Here is a 14461-nt window from a genome sequence, read left to right on the forward strand (position 1 = left end):
TTGGAGGTGTGTTTGCTTTTTCCCTGTCTGGACTCACCTGCTGCTGTGTCAGAATTAGTTTCTCCCTTCTTAGCATTCTGTTCAGGATATGTCCCTCACACTTGTGTGTCCCTCTCACGCCTCTTTACACTGTTACTGATGGGGGACCTTCACCTAGTCATGTTGGTCTGTTTCTCCACTGCCCGCTGAGCACCAGGGCCCCAGAGAACTATGCTGAGTAAGCACTTGCCACTTTTATGTGACAGGGTGTAATACCTGTATGGTTTGAATTAACCTCAAAAAGTATCATCTTTAAGTTGATTTTAAAATTTAAGTTTAGAAGCTCATTTTGTTCTATTTAAACTGTAGCCATTCAACATAATTCTGAAATAATTTTTAGTGGGCTGTTGCCACGAACACACCACGTTATCTCCTATAGCAGACAGGAAAAGAGCAGTGACCAACATACTAATTCTTCTGTAAGTGGATATTTCCACAATCATATGTTTCTATTTGTGAAGCATTTTGGCTAATTATTTTACCTAAGGATATTAAAAACAAAGTCTTATTTTTAAAGGGTAAATTTAAAAAGAGGTCATAATCATGACCGCCATACAGATATAAGATGAACACAGGTCAGAGCATTTATTGATTGCATCGATTAGTGAAGGAACCAGTAAGATCCAGCAACTAGCTTAACTGAAGTGCCATATATTCACAGTCACTCTGAGGAGGACTGATGTGAGCTTGTAAATTGACTCACCCCCATCCATATCCAGGGTGATGATAACCTATTGCGTTCCATCGCTCCCAGCTTGCCTTCTATGGCTCCCAGCTTGCCATCTATGAGCAGGAACAGTTTGCATTACTATCAGGTTTTAACAGTCTGCCCTCTATGACTAAAAGGGAGACTGTGCTCAGACATTAAAAAAAAAAAAAAATCTGCCTGCAATGGAGGTAAACTCGGGTTTGATCCTTGGGTGGGGAAGATCCCCTGGAGAAGGGAATGGCAACCCACTCCAGTATTCTTGCCTGTAGAATTCCATGGACAGAGGAGCCATGGGGTTGCAAGGAGTTGGACATGACTGAGCGACTAACGCTTTTACTTATGACTAAAACATCCCCAAAGACCATCTTACCTTGGTCTGTGTGCTGCTTGGGGAATCCAGAATTTCAAAGTCATCCACAATTCTTCTCTACAATTCACATAACAGATACCAGTCATTCAGCCTTTGGGAGGTTTTCTGTATTTATCTTGTTGGATTTAACCTGGTCATTTGCTAGGATTAAGGGGTAAAGGAAGTTACCTCTCATTATTTCTGTTTGTTTCAGATGCTTCCTTTTGGACTCACATCTGGTTCCCTTTCCTGCACCCTTAACTTATGGCTCTGCCTCCACGGCATCACTGAGTGAGGCCCGCCCTTGCTCAGGATGGCTCAGAGCAGCACGGTTCTGTTTGCTTTGGTAGCTCCTGAAGTGTTTTGAGCTCTGCACGGACAGCGTGTAGCGGATGCGGAAAGCCTGTGCTGAGTGCTTCCTGGCTGTGGCCCACGACATGTCCCCTGAGGTCTGCAGGGCCAGACTCTGGCCCCTTTTCATCACACTGATCAGTGACCCCTGCCGATGGGTGAGTGTGGCCACTCTGGGGCCTCGGCGTGCCCTCCGGACTTGTCTCTGTGTCCTGTGTCTTTTCAGTAATGGACCAGCTTATTTAGACTTTGTGAGGATTATTAGGGCACCTGAAATCTCAGAAGCCTGGAGCATTGGTCGCAAACAGATATTCCAGAAATGAAAATGAGGAGGAGAAAACTGTAACTGCCAAGTTACCTTTTCTGTTACAGTCATAAACATGCCCACAGTGATTAATAAGCACTGTTCACATGCTTTACAAAGTCTGGAATTATTTGATATGGACTTAATATTCTGGAAGCATACAAACTACATGATGGTACTACAGTTTTCCTGATTTTCTATTGAAAAATAGTTTATTTGAAACTCAGGGACTGCTTTTAGAAAGCAATACAACTGCTGAGACATGATGAGGTGGACAGCAAGTTGTCTGGTGGTCAGCCATCTGTCGCACCTGGAATCAAGTGAATCAGACCCCATACCCACTGAGCCCTTCTCTCTGGTTGCAGGTGCTCCAGGCTGCCTTCCAGTCCCTGGGCCCCTTCATCTCCACCTTTGCCAACCCCTCCAGGGCTGGCCTTTATATTCAGGAAGATGGTACTTTCAACATCTGACCACTGGCTCTGGGTTTGGACTCGGACATCAGCCTGGGCTACCGGATGCAGGCGGCTGTGGGGACTCAGCCTCCGCCTGGTGAGTTTCAGCCGGATAATTATCAGGGTCTCCGCTTCACCTCAAGCGTCCACCTAAAATTCTAGCAATTATCTCGTCTGGAGTTTTACTAACAGTGACCTTCTGGGCAAGATGGAATATTAGAGCTTTAATTATGTAAAGAAGCAAAAAGTAATTGCAATAATGATTTTGAAACATGACTACTGGGTTATAAATAATGAAGCTACTGTCTCCTAAATTTAGATAAAATATTCATTGAGAGTAGTGATTAAATAACCTATAAAGAAAATTTTCTTTTACCATTTGATTAATGAAGTTCTTTGGACAATTCACACAGGGAAAATGTGAAGTCTCCCAAATAGATTTTTGTGCCATAGGATTTTACATGCACATGAAGGTGACGTTCCTGACCCACTGTTCGTTGGCCCTACACTGTATTTCTTGTATGTTCTAGTGATTGATCTTGGGTTTTGTTTTTTTTTGTCTTCCCTCTGAAGATGACGGGTACACCCTAAGCAGATCATTCGAGATGGTTCACTAGCATCTCTCCAGTGTTAATGTTACTCAGCAGTGTGAGAGGAGGTAATTCACATCTCAGGTGGTATGGATGCTCTATAAGGGTGGTGGATCCTCCCCTCCACCTTTCTTCACCAAAATTCACGTGAGTTCTTGTTGAAGGTCAGACCTGGGGCACCACATGTTCCTCATCAAGACTTTCCAACTGGCTCGCGAGTAGCCAGGTCTTACCAGGTCCAGCACCTTTTATTTTCTCATGCCTGCCCCCTGGTGGAGGGACTGATGAGCAGTACGTGCAAGAAGTCTTGCCATGCCAAGGGGTGCCAGCACCCCGAAGCCAGGGCTCATGCACCACTTGGGCACGGTGGAGGGATTGGCTGCATCTTCCTGTGCCTTTTTCAGTGCACAAAGTACCCCCCAGCGGATCCGAGGGTACTGACTGGGCCTCTCGTCCCCTGTGAGGTTAGTATCTTCTGGCCCCAGGAGACTGAGAGGTTGGGTCTCCAGGTAGACGGGAGGACTGGCTTGCGAGGACATGGGCCTCACCTTTTCCCATTTTCCTTCCCGTCTGTTGTTGTTGTTTATTGTTCAGTTGCTCAGTTGTGTCCAATTCTTTCGACCCCATGGACTGCAGTGCACCAGGCTTCCCTGTCCCTCACTATCTCCTGGAGCTTGCTTAAACTCATGTCCATTAAGTCGATGATGCCATCCAACCAACTCATCCTCTGTCACCCCCTTCTCCTCATGCCCTCAATCTCCAGTCTGTTGTACGGCGCTAAAAACTTGCTTCCCTCAATTTAACCTAGTTCAGCACAGCCAGGCCAGACAGAGCCAGCTCTGCCCAGAGAACTCTGGGCACTCTGTCTGTGCCCGTCCACAGACACCAGCACCTTCCCACGTGTCAGTAGCTCCTCTGGTGGCCTGGTGGAGAACTCTGTCTTGGCTGGAGCCGAGCTGACCAGGCTTCCCCCAGAGGCCACGAAGCTCTCCAGTGTTAACGACCTCCCCATCCATGGCCATCCTCGACCAGATTCCTGGCCCCACACAGAGTGTCCTGAGGATGCTTTCAATAATTTCCTTTATTGGCGAACTCCTCTCCCTGACACAAGCAAGGACTTAGAGCTGCTGCTGAGTGAGGCTGGCCACGGGAGGAAGGTGGGATTTCACCCGGGGCCATGCACGGGGGCTTTGTGGCCAGGAGCAGGATCCAGAGAGTTCTGGATAGCTTGCAAGAGCACATGATGGACGATCCAGGCATTCAAGATAACTGTTGTCCATTGTGATGAGAGAAAACAGCATCTTTCTCTGTATGTGCGCTCCCTTATGTCCGCCCCCCGGCGGGGGGGGTGTGTGCAGGGGGAGCCTGGCTCAGTCTTTCCCCACTGCCGTCACCCCGGGGATCCCACTGAGCAGGTCCCAGCAGGGGTTTCAGCTCCTTGCTTTTCAGCCATGCGTGCAAAACTGGAGCCGGCTTTCAGGTAAAATCGAGCAGTTCTCAGGCACGTCCTAAGCAGTGGAAATTTCATTAGCTCCTTGGACCCGGTTCTGTCACTTCCTGTGTGACAATGCCCTTTCTACTTATGAACAGCTAAGGACAGTGCTCCTTTCAGAGCCTGTTAACTCAGCCCTCACCTAAAGCTGAAGATGTTTGCCTTTGTGCAGCCAGGAAAAGTACAACTTCTTCTCTGGGGTATTTTTCATGCTGTGACTAGTGTTCCCACAGAGTGTCTGATCTGGGAGCCAGGCCCTGCGGTCCATATCCATCATCACGCCTCTTCTTTCTCTAAACACGGCTAGATTTGTATTCTTCCCTGAGTTGGGGAAACTGGAAAAAAAAAAAAACAACACTTGCTGCTGTTGCCAGGCAAAGATTTGTGAAGCCTTTCGGGAAAGGAAATGTGAAAATCCAGTTAGCCCTGTGATTATTCTGTGTCTTTAAATTCATAAAGGAAATTAACTCAGCGTTTGCTGAAGGATCAAGCACATGTAACATATCGCTCCTAATAGTTATAGACAAAGGTCTGTTTTTGGAAAATGCATTTCTAAAGCTGAGTTATTCAGTGCCTGGACCTGGACTGGGTGCTGAGCCGGTGATGACAAAACAGAAACACGAGGCCCTTATGGCCTGGTTGAGGGGATTGTGGGAACAATCCCCTGCATAGGGAGTGTCAGGGGCTGGGGCAGGGGTGGGTGCACAGGCCAGGAAGCCATCCCTCCTGGAGGCAGAGGAAAGGTCTGGGAGAAGACCTGGCAGAGCAGCTGACATGTGAGGCGGGCTTTAGGCAATGGCCAGGACTCTATCATCTTGAGAAGTCAGGGATGAGTTCAGAGGTTTCCTCCAGTTTCCTCAAAGCATTTGTGAAATCCTGCGTCCCAGATGTGGACAGATGTGGACGTAATCTCTTTGTGAGAAAGGACCCACAACTTTCATCAGTGCTCAAAGGGACCTGGGACCCCCAAAGATTCAGAAAGAAACCCCACGTTGGGGATTTGTGCCCTAGCCACGGCAGGGTGTGGTCTTTGCAAGCTCCAAATATTTCAGTGACTCTCTGGGATTTGACTGGGGGGAAACAGGATGCAGGGAGTGCTGTGTGTGTGGAGCCGGGGCCTTGGAAACATGAGTTGGTTTTTATAGAAAGGCATATGAAATATGTCATCTTCACTGTTAGGAGAGCCTCAGGTTGTCAAGTCATGGACAGAAAGAGCGAGTAGCCCTGGGGTCTCAGGAGTGAGGTCTTCACTCATCCATGAAGGTCGCCTCAGCTCTTGCATGTGCCTGTGTGTGTGGCAGGGCCAGTAGCTGTCCACTTTATAAATGGGGGACCCCTGCCCACTGTGCTTCTGGGCCTCCCGGACAGCAGTGTTCAGGACACTGTGTTATCTTTCTGTGAAAGATGATGAAGTTAAACTCTGATTTTCCCAGTTGAGGCTTTTCGACTTCAGGTTTGATGCTCTGTGCACGGCTGGTGTTTAGCTGGACTAAAGTTGATGTCTGTAAACCTCAGCATCTCGGCGAGAGCTCGTGCGGGGGCCGGGGGGCAGGGTGGGGGTGCTGTGCTTGTGCAGTGCGTTTGCATCCAGCCTGTCTTATTGTAAAGCCAAATCCAGTTATTAAAATTCTCAAAACTTCTCTTCCCGCAGCTCAAGTTCAGGGATTATCAGCTACACGGAGAGCTGCCCAGCTTAACTCTGTGAACAAGGTCCAGCACCAGCCAAGAGAAGGGCCAAGTGAAGTGTCCGTGCCAGGTCCCATCCCTGCCCCTGACAGCCAGGGCCCCCGGCTGACCCCACCACGGTGGGGCGAGCTCTCCGCAGCCAGGATATTAGCAAGCATGGTAAGTCTCTGCCCTGTCCCTCTGTCACCGAGGATGTGACAGAAATCACAAAGCTGCATTTTCTTTTATTAATATATCCTGGCAGAGATGATAAATGGCAAATTTAATTTTATTCTTAAGGTCATGTGTTGGATAACTAGACAACCAATCAATGGGGTGATTGATAACACTGACTCTCCTCCACGAAACAGAGGTGGGAGACCAAAAAGCGCCTTCCCCCCATCCCCAGAGATGACGAGACCTGCTTCTTTCGGGGGAATTAAATGTCTAAAGGCTCCATCTCACCGCTGACCGACATTCACATCTTTCAGTGATGAGAGGAAGTGAGTTCATGCAACTCCTGGAATGTAAAGTTGACAGCGGCCTTCAAGCTGCGTGTCACCTCCAGCCTGTCCTGCGGGCCTCCTCTCACACCTGGCTGCTCAGGATGGAGTTGTGGTGCTGTTTCTTGGAGGAGAGATTTTGAAAAGCCAGTAGCTCAGCACTTTTTCTCCTCTAGTCTGGAGCCAGCCCAAGTGAGAATTGGACTCCACGTCTAGGGCAAGGAGGAAGCCCAGCACTTCTTTCTTAAAAAAAAAAAAAAAAAATTATTGGACTGTAGTTGCTGTGGGCTTCCCTGGTAGCTCAGATGGTAAAGAATCTGCCTGCAGTGTAGGAGACCCAGGTTCGATTCCTGGGTTGTGAAGATCCCCTGGAGAAGGCAACCTACTCCAGTATTCTTGCCTAGAGAATTCCATGGACAGAGGAGTCTGGTGGGCTACAGTCCAGGGGGGTCACAAACAGTCAGACATGAGTGAGCAGCTAACATAGTTGATGAACAGTGTGTTAGTTTCAGATGTACAGCAAAGTGAATCAGTTTCACATATCCACGTATCCACTAGTTTTCAGACGCTTTTCCCATGTAGGCCATTAGAGAGTATTGAGTCGAGTTCCCTGTGTTACACAGCAGATTGTTATTAGCTATCTATTGTGGTGTGTCTGTATCAACCGCAGTCTCCCAGTTTACCCCTCCCCCTGCCTTGTCTCCTGGCAGCCATATGTTTGTTTTCTACATCCATGACTTCACTTCTGTTTTGTAAAGAGGTTCATTTGTACCTTTTTGTTTAAATTCTACACGTAAGCGATATCATATGATTTGGCGTTTATCTCTCACCTTAAGTTTCTCCAACTTTCCAGCTTGCTTGTGGTTAGAGGCTCTGATGCCTTACTAATTCCTACTAAGCTTGCACGCGGACCCCATGGAGCTGGGGTCCTTCCCAGGTAATGGTAAGCCTATCGAATTAAAATCAGCGAGGAGTCTGTGCTCATGAAGTCATGGTGTGTTGGCACTCTTTCATTTTTGTGTGCTGTGATGGGCAGTCTTCAAAATTGTGGTCTCCAGGGCCAGAGTACCAATTGTTTGTCCATTCTCACAGTTTATATTTTGGTTTTCATGATTAAACCAACTTATCACCTCCCTTTACCCCCATTGGTTCACTCCAGTAAAGCAAAACAAAAGTCGAATGAAAACGGTCCAAATCCTAAATGTTTAAGAGTTCGTTAAGGTTGCCTTTGACTAGTAAGGGATGAGATGATATCCTATTTTGCTGATTTGTTTTAAAAAATAGGCAAGAAAGCTCACATTGTTACCCTTTTTGCCTGGAGTATAAAAACCATCTGTGTGCAGTGGAAAGGAGTGGTCATGTTTACCTTGGTGGGAGACGTGGTGCTCTTTGGGCTTCTTTGTCATACATGGACACAGAAACAGAAAAGAGAGAGCAGGTGCTTCCACGCTGGTGCTCTTGAGTGATGGATCTTGAAGGGTCTGCATAGTTGGGCTTTTGGTTTATCGTGAGGTATGTCAGACAGCTTGAACTTGACTCTTAGTTTCTTAAGGGATCAGTCAAGATGCTTCTAGTTGCAAAATGAGAAAAAACAAACAAACAAAAAAACCTCAAAGAGCCTAAGCAATGAGGCAGAAGAGGTGGTGAAGCTGGGAGACTGGTCCCCTCAGCCCTTGTGTTGACCCTGGTCCAGCTCCCACTCTACCATCTTTGTGTGCCGACTCAATCCAGAGCTGTCCGGGGGAAAGAGGGTCTTGTTCTTCCCACTTGTCTCTTTTGACTGCCTGGTGATTTTCTGGGGAAATGACCTCCCAGCTCCTTCTGGGGTTGCCTTGACTTGGGGTGGTTTACTTAAACCTTAACTTGGCTCCGGGAATAAGTTCTGTATGTAATGATGGCTCTGAAGACTTGGGAATAAAATTAATCCCTGGAGGAAGAGAAATGATCTATTATTTATTAATCTCTGTGAATTTATTAACTTGGAGAAATTGAGGTCTTAGGTCATCACGTCAAAATATTTCTGTTTTATCATGTCCCTCTATTAAAATGAGCGGTACATTTCAGTGGAAACCTTGGGAACTGAAGGTTCTGGTAGCATGCCTCAGAGCAAGCGAAGCATCTATCGGTGTATTAATCGACTTTCCTGGATCATATATTGAGCTGATTTGTCAGAATCCATTAAGCTAGTCGACAGTATGACATTTCAAGTGCAAGTAGGAAAATCCATGTTATGGTTGAAGGAGAAGGTCAGGTCCATCTCAGTTAATCAATGATCAGAGACCAATATGTCACCGCTGGACGGTCCTGCTCATTTTAATTGTTAACCTAATGTAAAGGTTCATCAGCAAACATTAGAGGTATTTGTACATGTGAAAATTGAGAACAGTTTCCCAAGTAAATACTCTTTTTATCAGCCGGGTCTTTTCACTCAGATGAAATGGGTCCTCCCCTTCCCTGTCCACCCTCTCTCTCTGGAGTCCAGCCAGGAGGCCCTCTCCCATTCCTGAGAAACGCTGGGGGTACTGATCACCATTTCCTGCAAACCTTGCTCTGCCTTCTGGAGTGGTCTATGCTTTAAACATGTGACCATTTGTCAGTTAACTATACCGGGGATCCTGGGGCTTAAAGAAGGGTAAGTGCAGACTCAGGTTGTTCGTACCCACCAATGGGAGCCTGTCTTTTGTAAGAGGCTCAAGCAGCCTTGAATGTAAGATGCACCTGCAGTGAGTGACCTGTGCGATATCAAATATAAGCTTGCAAATATATTTTTTTGCATCTAGAGAAATGCCACTGACTTCAGGGGGAGCTCTGGCCTTGGTTTGCAGAAGTCATTTCTGGCCTTGAAAGAGGGTTCTTTGAAGGGGGAGCAGTAGGACGGCTTCCTCCTTTGGACTGTGTTGCTAACCTGCCCACTCTATTCTGCAGGGTCCAGGCAGACCTGGCAGTGGGGTAAGGGGCCTCCAGTCCCTTCGAAGAGAATAAATCTAAATTACAGGTTTGTGCCTTGACAAGAAAAGCAACTCAAAATTTTGCATTATCTGGAAGTTAAATTTAAGAATGGCTGTTGGAGCCAAATGTTTTTCTTCCATCAATATTGATGACATATCTTTGTTCATAATCTCTGTTGCTAATATTTCCTCTCCAACTGAAAAAAAGTAAATTCTCAAGTAGTATTTAAAGTATTCCAAACAATCTAGAATGGTATCTTAATAAAACAAAATGAAGTATGAGAAAAGAATTTGACACATATACATTAATGTTCAATGTCTATTTATGCAAACCATTTAAGTCCTTTTTTTTTTGGTCCGAAAATTTTTTGACAGCTTCCTTTGTTGAACCATGTTTGGTTTTGTTCTATCTCATGGCTTGTTTCTTGTGGTATGGAAGTTCTCTTAAAGGTTTTTAATCACTGAATCCCATTGTCCAGAGAAAAGGTTAGTAGGTAATGTCTTAAGAAGGCAGCGTTTCGTCCACTGGAAAAAGGTGGCAGTGAGCAGAGTGAGGGCCTCAAGCCGTAGAGGCTGGGGCAGTTATAGGAGAAGAGGAGAGGGTTTGCATTCTCCAGAGCTGCCTGGGCCAGTCTAACCAGATGTGGATGTTCTAGACTGTCCTCTGTGACATGGTGTTGGACCAGTTTGGAAACGCCCATGCTTTAACTTGCTTCCAGGTTGAAAACTCACCCCCCTGCAAAACCAGAAGTCGGTCCAGGCCTCTCGTCCCTCTTACGTCTCTGCTTGGCTGTTTTCACATTTAAGTTCCAACCACCTTGTCTTTCATGAGTATTTTCTCCCTCTCTCCTGCAAGCATGATGGTTTCCTTTCTCTCCCATTTCCCAGGACATAAAACCACAGCCCCTGCTAGATCAGTATGTGTCCATGACCGACCTAGCTCAGCGCAGACCGTCAATACCAACATAGCCAAACACTGCGCCTGCAGCCTCCCTGGGGGTGGCGCTCACCCTGGGCCGGCAGAATTGGCACTGCCTGAAAGATACATACAAGACACTGGCCTCCGACGTGCAGGTAAAAGGAGCCTTTGCAGAGGCTGGGACAGAACAGCTAATTAGGAGACGGGGAAGCTGCGGCCAGGCCCACTGACCTGTGGCCGAAGTTGACATGTTTACTGGCCTCTGATGAAAAGGCCAGCACCTGGCAGTATCAGTTTTGCTTCAGAAATGCCACCTACGCTCTTGATAATGCTGAGTTCTGCTTGCCTTCTGCGGTCCACCCAGTGGAAAGTTCAGCGCACCCTGGCCTTCTTCCACGAGCTTGCTGTGATCCTCAAGGATCAGTTAACAGCAGCCCACCTGCTACCCGTCTTCAATGGATTTCTAAAGGACCTGGATGAAGTATGAATAGGAGTCCTCAAACACCTGTATGACTTTCTAAAGGTAGGGAGAAGGGTTAAAACAAAAAAGCAAACCTCCCCTCTTCAATACAATTTTTTTAAACCCTGGGTATGTATAGATTCAGTTAAAAACAACAACAAAAAAAAAGCAGCTGTCTGGGTTTCTTCAGTTGAAACGTATCATCCACAGTGTTAAAGTGGGCATTCTTTCAGTGATGGGTAAATATTTTTCTGTCTTTCCTACTAATCTCCCTGTCCCTTAGAGTTCTAATGCCATGGAGAATTACACTCCGGGAAAGGAGAAGCTGGGCTGCCGGGCGGCGTGTGCCTTGCTCGGGGTCATCTAAGGGAAGAGCCCGGCTGAAATCCAATCTCAGTTCTGCATGAAGAGCTTGCAAGATGGTGCTGATTGCCTCCCTGCCTTTTTATTTCTCCCCTCCTAAAGGAGCGATGAGTGTAAAACTGAGAGTTTAAAAATGACCTCAAGAAACTAATTAGTCGCATCCAGACGACCTGGAGCTGCCCTTGACAGAGCTGGGCGCCTGCTGCTTGGCTGGTGTGGGCACAGAGCTCGCGAGCAGCGCCTCCTCCCCGGGAAGCAGCGTGGCATTATCTCCCGAGCACACACAGGCCTGGGTTTTTTGTTGTTGTTGTTGTTGTTGTTTTTTTTCAGGCAGGAAATTGTGAAAGATGGAAGAGTGGAGAGCGTGTAGAAATGCACAAGCACATCCACGAAACAGGGGGGAAAGGTTGGAAGCAGTCAGGGAGGCACTGTCCGTGTTCACAGCAGAGCTAATTCACAGCCACTCTGGGTAATGGAGACACAGGTGTCAGGGAAACATACGGCTATGGCCAGGGACAGATGAATAACCTGAAGTTTATCAGAAAACAGAGTATTGGGGGGCATTCTGGAGGATTATATATTCTTATTTATATGTAAATTTTAAAAAACTAGCTGCTTCATGAAGACAAGAGGAGAGAATATCTTTATCAGCTTCAAGAATTGTAGTGACCGATAACAGCAGGAATTGGAGGTTTTGATATGAACTAGCAGAGTAAGTAAAACCTGTTCGGGGATATGAGAAGGCAAATTAGATGGAATAATTCTTAATTTCCCTACCTTATAATTGATTTCTAAAGTAGCAGTAAGAGTCTTCTTCTGGATAAAGAGATTATGTTTTTATTAAGGGATAAACTGAATTCCAAAGCTCTAAGTTACAAATACCACAGTCTCCGGGGAGACATTCATTTTCAGAGGCAGACAGGGCGAGAGTCACTTTGGAATTAGAGTGTTCTGCTGTTCTATAAGGCAATTTATTCGAACCAAATAAAAGATGAATCACCCGCTCTTCAATATTCTCCTATTAATCGGAGCAGTTTTTGCCAAAGCTTTCTTGAACATTCTGAGGGTAACCCTCTGTTTAAGGACACAGCGTGGTTTATACACTTCAGCTCCTAAAGAAAATTATGCTACAGTGAGAGAGATGAGAAAGTCTAACCCAGATGAGGTGATTATTGAATAAAAACGTCCCCCAAGGTGGCTCAGAGCTGCACATCATTTTGTGTGTGAAGGAGTTATTTAACTCCATTGTGTGCCGGCAAGAAGAATGGTCAAGGTTTTAGTGATTGCAGAAGAGTGAGATCGTCCCCTTAAATAATTCCCCTTCCTGGGGTGTAGAATGTGCTTTCCGCAGTATTGAGTAGATTTGTTTGTGGCGGTGGTGTTTGGGTGTTAGTTTTCACCTCCTCAAGATTTATTTCTGTAATCTCTTGTTTTCATTTTTCTTGCCCTCAACTAGAAATCTCTCAAATAATTGTCTTCCCTGTAGAAATCCATCAGGATTTTGCAGCTCTTCGGGATAAGATTTGGCCGATGCCAGGGGCAAACGAAAAGATTTTCTCTTTGCTGTGATCCTTAATCATTATGCTTAATTTGAGAGATTGAGGTTTCAGTCATTATGCCTTGTCCCCGGCGCATATTCTGAGAAAAACAGGCCCACGTTTTTTTCCGTGAAGGCATCGCGCCCTCTAGCGGCCGATGCGGGAACTCGGCGCGGTCCGCCTCGGGCTGGGCTGAACCGTCTTTCCCGAGTTGGGGGGCGCCGATGGCGATGCAAGGACCGAGACCCCGGGTGGGGTTGGGGCCGGAGGCCGGCAGGAACCGGGAACGGGGGGGCTGGAGACCAACGATGGAGTCGGGACGGGGGACCGGCTGATCCACCTCCCGGGGCCGGGGACTGAGGGCGGGCACGGTGTGGACCCGGTGCTGGTGCCGATGCCGGCTGCGAGGACCCTTTTCCCGGGCCGGGCCGGGCCGGGCCGAGCCGACTAGCCTCGCCCGACGGCGTTATCGCCAACATCTGTGCGGTGGTTATTGAAGCCGAAGCCCACCGATATAAATTCTGTGTTCCGTGCCCACGATACTGGTATCATTTTTCTGAAAACAGTGCTTTTTTTTTTTTTTTATGAAAGTATTCATCGGCACCCCTGGCTTCTGGTTCTAACTTCCACGCAATCACTCTTTCGTTTCCTTTCCTTTGCCAGGGTGGAAATCATGCCGTTTGTTTCTGTTCCCTTCTCCCCTTCCCCACTTGGAGAGAGCTCTCTGGCGGTGGCTTGCTCCCACCGGCGGGTGATGGATTTTCCCGGGAGCGCGGAGCCCGGCTCGGTTCTCCCCAAGCGGACCTCGTGCGAGCGCGCGAGCCGAGCCGAGAGCACAGGCAGTTAGTCTGCCGCGTCGGGGGCTGCGGCGACCGGGAAACCTCGTTTGTTTTCTCCTTGATCTGCGGATCTTTGGGAACTTCAGCGTCCTGGCTATTTTTATGTTATCTGATTTGTAAAAGTTTTATGTGTGTTCGAACTGGTAACCTAAAGTTGAAAGATTAAAGCCCTTATTCATAAATTTCTCAACCTCTGTTTTACAAAGTCTAACTTATTTTCTTTTGGTTTGATTTGTGTGCGTGAGAGAGATGAAGAATTAAGATTTCTTTGTTTTTCTTCGCTTTTCTTTGCGTAGCCATTTTCCCTCAGCTTCCGTTGATCTCACGGCCGGCTATTTTCATCTGTAAGATGAAATGAGAGTAAGGAAAGGTAAAAAATGTTTATCACATTTCATAATTTATTTTCTTTCGGACAGTTGATACTGATTTTGGAACTCCATAATCCCAATGATGTTTATGATTATTTAATGCATATTGCCTTAAAGTTGTGTGCAGATAAAGTTTCTGAGGTTCAGTGAATCTCTTTCAAATTAGTCAGGAATCATGGCCTTTTCTGTTTATGATTTTTAGAAAAAGGAATATTTATGTTTCTTCCATTTTAACTCCTGTATTTTATCTGGGCTTAATTTGTCCATTTACTCATGAAAGCAGCTTTTATTCTGAGATTAGAAACTATTATAGTTTTATTAATATAAAGTTAGCTCTTTGGTTTAACTGTGTGCCTGAGTATGAAAATTGTAGGTAAATTACTTTATGTATCACACCCTTTAAACAGTGGCTTAGTGTTTTCTTTTAAACATAGATTGGGTTGATTCTCTAGCACAGTTTTATAAAAAAAAGTAGTTAGTAAGCAGACTCCAGTGAAGAAAAGATGATCCTGTTTTATGTGAGCTTATACCAGCTGAACACTGAGGAAAAAAAAAACAAAAACGCACTTGAA

At 46.4% G+C, this 14461-nt stretch overlaps 1 protein-coding gene across 12 annotated transcripts in view; it reads left to right on the forward strand.

Moving 5' to 3' along the window:
- LOC102191534 overlaps positions 1–14461 on the forward strand; it is a 71915-nt gene that overhangs the window by 52636 nt on the left and 4818 nt on the right. For 2 of the 12 annotated variants that reach the window (XR_001919045.1, XR_001919046.1), the window contains exons 3-6: positions 1312–1606; positions 2118–2301; positions 2778–2862; positions 5938–6131. Coding sequence is in view for 5 of the 12 variants with exons in the window: in XM_013968772.2 (XP_013824226.2) it covers positions 2268–2301; positions 5938–6131 (228 nt within the window). In the remaining 7 variants the exon portion in view is untranslated. Of the gene's footprint in view, positions 1–1311; positions 1607–2117; positions 2302–2777; positions 2863–5937; positions 6132–10290; positions 13892–14461 lie in introns of all 12 variants that reach the window. The other 10 variants (XM_013968772.2, XM_013968773.2, XM_013968771.2 and 7 more) reach the window with 8 other exon arrangements.

Source organism: Capra hircus, chromosome 13, assembly GCF_001704415.2.
Source record: "Capra hircus breed San Clemente chromosome 13, ASM170441v1, whole genome shotgun sequence".
NCBI lineage: Eukaryota > Metazoa > Chordata > Mammalia > Artiodactyla > Bovidae > Capra > Capra hircus.